The sequence below is a fragment of the Acipenser ruthenus genome, chromosome 13 (genome assembly GCF_902713425.1).
Source record: "Acipenser ruthenus chromosome 13, fAciRut3.2 maternal haplotype, whole genome shotgun sequence".
NCBI lineage: Eukaryota > Metazoa > Chordata > Actinopteri > Acipenseriformes > Acipenseridae > Acipenser > Acipenser ruthenus.
Window position 1 is genome coordinate 24,885,574 of NC_081201.1, and position 10,803 is coordinate 24,896,376.

The 10,803-nt window shown below is 35.7% G+C and overlaps 1 protein-coding gene across 1 annotated transcript; it reads left to right on the plus strand.

Annotated features, from left to right (window-relative positions):
* The first annotated feature begins 4,274 nt into the window (after positions 1-4,274).
* On the plus strand, positions 4,275-10,803 carry LOC117418030 (cytochrome P450 26B1-like). Its single transcript, XM_034030548.3, has 7 exons — positions 4,275-4,520; positions 5,132-5,501; positions 5,975-6,199; positions 6,839-7,114; positions 7,853-8,008; positions 8,270-8,743; positions 9,842-10,803. Exons 2-7 carry the CDS (start codon positions 5,289-5,291, stop codon positions 10,211-10,213), a joined length of 1,716 nt encoding a protein of 571 aa, XP_033886439.1. The 5' UTR covers positions 4,275-4,520; positions 5,132-5,288; the 3' UTR covers positions 10,214-10,803.

Below are 10,803 nucleotides of genomic sequence, written 5' to 3' on the forward strand. Positions count from 1 at the left end.
GTTATAAAAAAAATTGATGAATCCAGTTATGAAAATAAATGTATTGACCAATTTCTTCATAATCAATACGTTTTTGATTTCTGAGAGAGTTTTCAGGGACAGATGCGCTTATTGGAAATTGTTATTTCAGTTTGAAGAGTAGTTTGACTGTAGGATAGTTTTACTATGAGCTATCTACATATGTATACCGTTTTGCATCCCATACCCTTTTAAATATATATAAGAAGGTTGTTTCCCTATTTAAATGGAACCCCTCTATCAGTTTCCTGTATAATGTAAAAGTTTTTTTTTTTTTTTTTTTAAGTACCTGAAAATGTAGATTTAAATTTGGTCTTAAATTGGGTCATAGTTGAGTTGTGTCAACTATGATAAAAACAAAAAAGTATCAGTAAACACTCAAAAATGAGTTTATTTAAGCAGTACTAAAATAAACTTGGTAATAGTATTATTATTATGTATTTCTTAGCAGACACCCTTATCCAGGGCGACTTACAAGATTTTTTACATTTTTACATATAATTACCCATTTATACAGTTCGGTTTTTACTGGAGCAATCTAGGTAAAGTATCTTGCTCAAGGGTACAGCAGCAGTGTCCCCCACCGCGGATTGAACCCACGACCCTCCGGTCAAGAGTCCAGGGCCCTAACCACTACTCCACACTGCTGCCCCAGTATGAGACAAACAAGTCAATGAGAAGTGAGGTAGCATTTAAAAACGCAGCACGTACTGACAAAATAGTTTAATGTAGGAGTCTAATTCTGTTCTAAAATAGTGTAGTTATAAACTTTTTTTTAATGATCAAATATTCATAATAAATTCCAATGGAACAGAATAGGAACAACATTAATTGCACTTTAATTCAACAGGGTCTGTGGCTATTATTTCACAGTGTTAAGCTGCAGCTTCAGCTATAATAGTTTTATACTCACCATGCAGTCTGTGTAAACTTTATACTTCGACTCGACTGGTCTGGAGAGGTTAAATCCTAACCGAGTACATAACGTTTGATGCGCATAAGCGACTTTGGAGGACAGTTAACCCACACACTCCCCAAAAGATAAATAAGCAATGTTAAAGAATTGGGGTTTAAGCTAATGCAGTACAAACTTTCACATTTTTCACCCCTGTATTCTATACTTTAAAAAATAAACATTCCTTTTAAACCTAGGTGCCACAGGTGAACAAAAGAACAGTATGCCCAACGCATAGGTGTTTATATAAGCAGTAAACACACATCTGCAAGCAGCTGAAAGATGCCGCGTCCCTTAAGAACCTGAGTCTGGTTTTCCAAGAACTCCTTGTCATTACCACAAGGTGCATTTCTTCCATGGGTATAGAGTGACCAGCTGTGTCGGAGTACTTCCTGTTCTTTAACAAAACTAAAAGCTTTTTTTTTTTTTTTTTTGTATGTATGTATTTGTTCGTTTGTGTATTTGTTAATTTATTCAAATAAATCATATTTAAAATTGTGTAAATGTTAATAATAGCAAACCGACAACATATGCACCTTCACTGGGGAAGACGGAGAAAGTGAAAAAGGTGGGTGTCGTTTTAAATGAAAATGTCGTTTCAGAAATAAGCATATTTAAAACGAAGAGTGGTTATACGTTAAACAGAACCTTCATTTCAGGCAATACAGACGTCTCCACGGGGATGTTTGAGTTTAGTAAAATGCAAACAAAATCCAAAACAACAGCTCATAAAATCTCTTTTCTAAGTGAATTTGTGTTTGCATGTATAAAATCGGGTCCAGATAATACAGTGCGCTGACGTTCTTAACACCTAAATATTCAATCACACTGCATGGTATTCGATTTATTTTGAACCGAGCTGCTGTTCGTTTTGGACAACTGTCAATCACCACTGCTACACAGTCTGAACAAAGGTAGAAGTGTTAAATTAAAATTACGTTTGTCACGTTTAAGAAAGTTGTTTCCCTGTTGATCCTCTCTATCAGAGTTTCATGTACAATGTCTCAATTTAAAAATGAATCAACAAATAAAAAAGACAATGTATGCCCCCTTATATGCTAAACGTGATAAAAAGCAATATTTCAGCAGTTAACAATAGAAACTTCCGAATATATTTGTATTCTATAGTTACATAAACGTCACAAATCAACACCTTAGTAGGCTGGATTTGATATGAATATGTAATATATACCAGTTTGAAGAATCGGGCTATTTTCTTAAAATAAAAAATAAATAAATAATACAGATTAAATGTTAATAATATATTGATTTCACAATTCTTATCGTCCTTGTATGTATAGCGCGAAGTATAAACATGTCTGAAACGCATTGTTCTGGGGGGAATAAAAATACAATGTTTACGCTGTCAGTTAACGCCTGGCATAACCGCATCATCCCCTATATTTAAATGTGTGTTGGGAGTTGCATTACACTTTTGAATTCAAACTGTATTTAATATATATGTTTTCTTACAAAGTGTAGGTTTTGTATGTTGGATAACAGAATACCAAAACTGAGGCCTCACGGTGCCGCGCCCCAGGACAAAACTCAGCATCTAAATGATGGGTAAAGGGACAGAGGAAATAGAAACGAAAATGAAGCAGATGCCCAGAACCTTGTTGGTGTAACGTCACTCAGTTTATTTCTTTGTTTTGACCTACATTACAGCAGCCCTTCCTTCGTGAAAGCAACAACGACCATCTATCTACCAATACAGAGATGTAGCAAAAACGAACATCACAAACTGTCTGAAGTTACGGTTGTATGTTCTATATTAAAGATACCCATTTCCAGATCATTTTAAAACATGTACTAACGTGAATCAAGCAAACCAAACGCATTTTCTTTGCCTACCCAGCACAGAATCCCAAGGCGCGTTTAAGCTAAGTAGATACAATAATTAAATTGCCTAGCTTCCAGAAGTTTGAATGAAAACGGAGCCGACTCGAGAGTGGCAATCCTCTGGGGAGTCTCGACGGGTTTTATTGAAGTGACACATCCAAATACTGGGATTAAAAAAAAAACAACTTTGACAGGTGTGCCCTGCGATTTAAATGTAAATGGACACATAACACCTGGATTACAGGGGGTGGACAGAAACACTGAAAAATTATTGGAAGCATGGCTTTGCCTAATCTTATGTGATACGCAATTATGATCTTTGTTTTTAAAGATTTGGTATTCGTAAGGTATAAATGTAGGTAAATAAAACGTTAGCCTATATATTTTTTTCAATATACAGCTATGGCCAAAAGTTTTAAATTAACCAAAATAATTAACTCATTTTGCTTCATAATCTAATGAAACCTGCTGAATAATGTTACGTTAACATATTGCATTACATATACCTGGGTGTAGTTTGAAAAAATGCGACATTTCACATTTAGAAATCAAACAAGAAATACTGTACTACTATTATGGCTTCCGGTAGACTTTTTCGATATCATATTGTAGTTTCTTTGATTAAGTTTACTTAAAAACAATATCGAAATTATGTTCATATTTTATGTATTTATTTATTTATATAAATGATGTCTCAATCCTAAAATTCTAGGTGATGGAAAACTTTTGGCCATAGCTGTATATAAATTGCACACGCTGGTATATTGTAACAGTTAACACAGATTTGAAATTATTTTTTAACATTTTGTCTACATACTCGAAGTACTTAACTGAATATTTAATAATAATAATAATAATAATAATAATATTGAATGTGTATAGTAATGTTCTAATTCTTGAAAAAGGTATACATTAAATGTTCTTTTATTATTATTTTAAAAAATGTATATATTAGATTTTTCATTCATACTGCACATTAAATGTGTTTAATATCCCCCTCGTTTGTATACAATAAGTATGTAGTATTTGTGAATTATTAGGCTACTACTACTACTACTACTACTACTACTACTACTACTACTACTACTACTACTACTACTACTAATAATAATAATAATAATAATAATAATAATAATAATATCCAAATGGTTTTTAAGTATAAATACATAATTTGAATAGCCTATGTTATGTTTTTGTTAACATTACGGGTTTTTTTTCGGAAAGAAATGTAACCAAGACAAAATCACACTTAAATCACACTTAAACATGGATAGACTTCCATTACTCTGAAATATGCTTGTGACGTTTATATTGTGTACATATTTGACCAGTGATCAGTTTAGAAGAATCACTGCGGTCGGATTATAGGCTGAGTGAATGGCAATGCGTGGATTTCCTGCTATTGGCTGGTTACTTACCTGTATTCTCAATGAGCTGCCATTTGATCCGCGCTCTTGTGATCTTTCTCAAAAACCTCTGCCATCCCGCGCTCCCAATCACAGTATATATGATCACCAAACTTGGCTCGAATCCTCACAAACCATCAACCTATTTACATATTCAAAAACCACGTCATTTGTGAAGGTGGATCATATATAACGCTCACTCTAGAAGACAGAAAGCAGTAAAAGATGAGATTTTTGGAACGAGACACTCACTGCAGTACTGGCTGTCATAAGTGATATGGCTCTACACCCAAGGCAGAGTAAGTCTCAAGTTTTTTGCATTCATTTTTAAGAATTTGATGTTTATTTTTAACTCGTTGATTAAATATAAGTACATAATATTTACCTTACAAGCATATAATTATTAAATAAGATAATAATATCAGTTCCTAACAAGTTTTAAGCTATGTGAAGTCGAATCACTGATTCTAATCGTATAGTCTTGTTATATTTTAATATGCATTACCATTCTTTAAATAATAAATCAGCATGCAAGATAATGTGTAGGCGGTTCCACTTTGAATTCCATGAACTGCTTAAACCCATATCATAGAAAGTATATCCTTTCTGTAGAACTGAATTAAACCATGCGGTTAACCTTGCCGATAATTTTTTATTATTTGTATTTTATGTAATACTGAACCGCTATTAACTGTGCATATCCAATACAAACAGCACGATCGCAATAGCGAACCTTAAACATTTTTGAGTATTGGTTCTGAAATGTTTCTTATATACCCACACAGGGAATGCATTTCAATTGAATTATTTTGAGATTGAGAATAAACACAGAGAGCGGCACAATCCTTTCGAAATTAAAAACATGCCATTTGCATGTTCTCTTTAACACCATTTTATATTTAATTTCTAGACTTCCATGGGATTTAGAATGATTCAGGAAGAAAAAGAGTGGACACACGCCCATCACAACCCAACTCTCGAATACATTTGTTAAAACTTTTTATCTGAAGCTTTCAAATTGTATTATTCATGATTAAAGTCAGTCTGTGTTTGGAAAACCCAATTTGATGCCGAAAATGTTCCTGCTTGAGGTCAGTTATTTCATGGTGCTGAGCACTGCCTTCACGTCTATAATCTCAGTGCTGCTGCTCCTTGCCGTATCCCGTCAACTCTGGTCTTTTCGCTGGCGCATGACAAAGGACAGGACGTGTAAACTGCCTCTTCCGAATGGTTCCATGGGATGGCCACTGTTCGGAGAAACCTTTCACTGGCTGCTGCAGGTAATGTGACGTTTGCGAGAGTAATGCTGTCTAGTCAACTTCTGACACCTCACTATTATTGTGTTGGTGCTGTTACTAGCACATATATGCCATTTAAATTATAACAGTTGTATTTTAAGTATTACTAAAACATTACGATCATATTCTAATATATACCACTGAACACCAGATGTACAAATGAATATAATGCACTTCTCCCGTGTATAATGTTTTGTTCTCCCAGTTTTAATAGTAAGCAGACTACAGATTTGTTTTTAAAGTATTGGGTGTCAATAAGAATGCATAATGAACGAGCATTACGGTAACCCTTACAAAGTGGGGTTTATTGAATACCAGACCGGTCTTGCCCGGCTTGGCTGGGTTCTATTTCCAGACAAGGCTCTTTCAGGATGCAGTGGATTGTAGCTGAGCGTCATTAGCAGCGTATGCGTGAATTTAACACCTCTTTCACCGTATTGTATTTTTTATGGCAGGGTTCCAGTTTTCACATCTCCAGGAGAGAAAAGTACGGAAACGTCTTTAGGACCCATGTCTTAGGCAAACCTGTTATCCGAGTGACAGGAGCCGAGAACATCCGTAAAATATTACTGGGAGAACACAATTTAGTGAGCACACAATGGCCCCAAAGTACTCGGATCATCCTTGGCGCTAACACTTTGGTTAACTCTATTGGGGACCTCCACAAACAGAAAAGAAAGGTGAGGATGCATTTACATTTTCGTTTTTTTGTTGTGCATTTAGTTGTTTATACATACTTTCTTTCAAGAATCGCCAGAACGAAATGGTCTTACTTCAAGTGAATGCGTAAAAGATCCTGAAGGAAAAATCGCAAGAGTTAACTGCAGAACACGACTGGGAGGTTACCGGGTAGTGTAGTTAATTGCTCTGACAAACATTCTGTGCACACGTGCTCCTGATACTGTAGTTCCCCTTATTAAAAAGTAATTTGATGGTAACCCTGGAGCTACAATAACATGGCATGTATTGCATCTTAACGTAATGCTAATGATCAAACCTAGAGTAATTACACATTATATATATATATATATATATATATATATATATATATATATATATATATATATATATAATGTCCATTTTTAACTGAAGGCTGCTACTTATTTCTAAATACAGTAACATTTATATAAAATGTGAGGTAAACTTTTATAGTAAAGTCACATGGTGGAAAGCATTAATAATTAAAAAAAAAAAAACGCTCAAATTAACTAGGCTACAGGTATGAGCAGCTGTTTTTCCTCGGTTGTATATTAGTTAGATGGATGTTGTTTGTCTGATAAATATCTACTAAACTGCAAATCAATCATGTCTGTTTCTAGATTTTAGCCAAAGTGTTTAGCCACGCGGCTCTGGAGACGTATATCCCCCGCATTCAGAGTGTTGTCAGGACAGAGGTTGAAAGCTGGTGTGTAAATCAGGGCTCCATCAATGTATATCCTTCTGCCAAAGCCCTCACTTTTCGCATCGCAGTCCGCGTCCTGTTGGGGCTCAGTGTGGAAGACGATTATCTGGACTACCTTTCCAAGACTTTCGAGCAGCTTATGGAGAACCTGTTCTCTCTTCCTCTTGACGTGCCATTTAGTGGGCTTCGCAAAGTAAGTGCAAACGTTGTTTCCTCCGCTATCTTACTGCACTGCATTGTTACAAATACATTGTATCTTTAAAATAACGCAGCAAATGCATTCTTGTGTGTACAAAATCCACTGTTTGTACCTTTACAAAATATGAAGCATGTTTACAGTTAAATGTAATACAATTCTGTAAAGCCAACTGTTAGCAAAACAAAAAAAACACATCTTACGGAACAGATTATAAACGTATTTTAATCTATTTTATTGTTTTAGATTATACTTGACGCTATAAATAAATAAATAAATAACGCACTAAACCGTTTTGTCCCCAAACCACCCCACCAATTGTGTTGCCCACATTTGATTTAACAAAGGGTGCTTGTGTGTAACATTGCATGTTTAAGGAATATCACATTCAACACACGACTTGTGTTCGTTGGGTTAAAAAATGATATGTCACAGAGTCCATCTGCCATCTGCAGTCAGTATTGATAAAAAATGACACATACAACTGAACTGCGTCCAAGTTCGCCTGTAAAATGTTAGTTAATTTGTTGCAGACCTCTCAATGAAAAAGGTGTCTCAAAATCGTTTTAATAAATAAAAGTACATCCATTAGTTAGTGATCTGTAAAAATGCTGTACATGTGTGGGAATATTAGTTAGCCTCCAGCTACATATTTTTAAAATAAATATTACAATATGTCTTTCCACAAAGTTCCCTTTTTGTTGCTAAATTCCATGTGTTTGTGCTTCTTTGAAGGGTATCAAAGCTCGAGATATACTCCACGAATGTATGGAGAAAACCATTGCGGAAAAACTAAAGCAGAGCCAATCAAAGGAATACAGTGACGCGCTTGATTACATGCTGAGCAGTGCCAAGGAAAATGGCAACGAATTAAACATAAAGGAGTTGAAGGTAAAAAAAAGGGGTCAATTTACAAGGCTTTTCAGTTAAAGATGTGTAGACGCGGGTTTAGATGATGGTGATAATGTCAATTAAATGCATACATCTTCATCATGTTTTATGAACAAACTTTAACCGTGTTTTTAATGTGCAGTAAACTGTGGCGCTTAAACTGACATGGATGACTCAAAGAACATAATTAATACCTTATTGAAGTTGTGGTTCGCAACCTCTACATTTTGCAAGAGACTGACTGTGCCTGTTTATCCCCAGGAGTCTGCTGTTGAACTTATCTTTGCAGCCTACTCTACCACCGCCAGCGCTAGCACCTCTCTGATCCTGCAGCTCACTAGGCACCCCTCTGTCGCTGAAAAAGCCAAGCAGGAGCTGGTCTCACAAGGACTTAACGGGCACCGTGCCCACTTTAAGAGTTGCAAAGACGGAAACTCACTGCCGATCTTCCCCGAAGCGTCAGCAGAAAAACGGGGTACACACGAAGAAAGTAATTCAACAACGAAAACTAAACCTCAGAAAGGGTTTGAGTTAACCCACCACACCACCAGCGGGCCACCCTGTACCATGCCAGCTACCGTGGAAGAGGGACACTATTCATGTCATCAACCGTATTTAAGTTTGGAGAAACTGAGTCAATTGCATTACCTGGACTGCGTAGTTAAAGAAGTGCTTAGGACTCTCCCGCCGGTGTCTGGAGGTTACCGGACGGCCCTGCAAACCTTTGAGCTAGACGTAAGTATTGTCTGATCGTGACCTGATGGATGTTATTGCCAACCTTGTTAACGCGTTTACTGCATAAGGTAACACACAATAAACACCAGGTGCTTCCAATGGACCTTGACAAATCTTGCTTTTCAAAGAAAGAATTCTAGGACAACGTGCGTATAAAGGTTTGTGGAGAAATGCATTAAATGAATAGGGGAAGACAGAGGCGCGATATTCAAAAGCAATTGCTGATGTATAGTGGCATAATGTGTTTGCAGCGCCACGGTTAAACACGACACCGCTTTCAGAACTCTTTAAATATCACTTAAAACCATTAGAAGCCGTTTCGCTTGTGCACAAAGATACCTTGTTAGATATATTGTCTAAATTAACAAGCGATCACTGTGTGGCTAGAAAGAGGCGGCCTCTTTAATTCTGGGTGACAATATAATGATTAATTTGGACATGGTTAAGTTAACAATGTGTTTGCAATATTCTTAAAACTTAAAAATGCAAAACTCCACAAAAGTATCCAAGTTGGATTCAGCTTATAAAGTTTATTAACTTTGCTTACTTCAGATGTAGGCTACTTTTTAACAAAACTGTTTGCATTATCGATTGTTACTCATAGTAGCAACTGGTAAATGGTTCAATTAGATTAACGTTATGAAAAAGGAAAAAATACCCAATGTAGGAGATACAGTTACTGATGCGGCAGCTTTATCTTTTTTTTTTTTTTTTTTTAACAATTATTAGATATTTCAAATATATACCTTTGTTATTTGTGATCCGTTTTACACTGTACATACTTTAGCCAGTGTCAAGTATTAGACATCTCTGTCTGGAGGTATTTACACTGTACTTGTTCTTTATGAAGTTAAAATCAAAACTATTTTATGGCAATAAAGATATGTGACTGATGTCGCCCCCTATTGACAATGTACAGGAAAAACACTTAAATGCATAGTTAATATAAATATTTGCATTTTACAAGCACAGGGATCTCACCTTATAAATACCCAACCCCACTATGCAAAATTACAAGATGTATTGCATTTAAAAAAATGCAATTACTGAAAATGAGAAGCTAACGATTTTGTGTGTGTGTGTGTGTGTGATTTACAGGGATATCAGATTCCAAAAGGTTGGAGTGTCATGTACAGCATCCGAGATACCCACGAAACAGCTGCCGTTTACCAGAGCCCAGAACTGTTTGACCCGGATCGCTTTGGAACCGAGAGGGAAGAGGGCAAGGCCGGTCGATTCAATTTCATCCCATTCGGTGGGGGAATCAGAAGCTGTATAGGCAGAAAACTGGCACAGATCATATTGAAAATTATAGTTGTCGAATTACTCAATACAGCGAGATGGGAGCTCGCCACACCTACTTACCCCAAAATGCAAACGGTCCCCATTGTGCACCCGGTGAATGGTCTCCATGTTTGTTTCAATTACTTGAACTCGCACGAGGAAAGCAATGTGTCTCAGAAACTATAACGAGAATATGTCGTTTGTAAATATTAAACGCAAGGCATTAGAATTAACTTGTTATTATTTAGCATTTAAATTATTTTATATAAATATGTATTAAATAAGAGAAATGTGGGATGCCATTTGTGGTAATGTATACAAGAAATATGAAGTAGAATACTGCCGTATAAGCTTTTTATTAGAACAATTGTTATGACAGAAACAAAGAATAGTCTAAAATTATAGTTACTATAGGCCTTTGAAAATAAAGCGTCTCCAGTCGCTAGACTTGTACTATTAGTATGATATACATAATCTTGAGCGAGTGAAATAAAGGGAAGGAGAAACATAAACCTTATATAGCACTTTGAACTATACCTCCTTGTGGAGTTTATTGTGAAATCTGCATGACTTTAATGCAAAATAGTTACAGTATTTACATGGATAAAAAATAATCTGTGCATTAATCTTGCAGCATGTATAATGTTCGCATGTATAATGTTCAGTCTTGTATTGTCTTTTCAACGGTGTTTGTGTCAAAATGCTTTATATTGTCAACACCGTTTTTGTGATATATTTGTGAGTATTAAAAATGAAAAGAAACCGAAAAAAAACAA

Bases quoted from the DNA above. Each gene is read 5' to 3' on its own strand.
- LOC117418030 (XM_034030548.3), top strand. From the start codon at position 5,289: ATGCCGAAAATGTTCCTGCTTGAGGTCAGTTATTTCATGGTGCTGAGC. The intron at 6,200-6,838 runs GTGAGGATGCAT...GTCTGTTTCTAG, and splicing joins TCCACAAACAGAAAAGAAAG to ATTTTAGCCAAAGTGTTTAG. The intron at 8,009-8,269 runs GTAAAAAAAAGG...GTTTATCCCCAG, and splicing joins TAAACATAAAGGAGTTGAAG to GAGTCTGCTGTTGAACTTAT.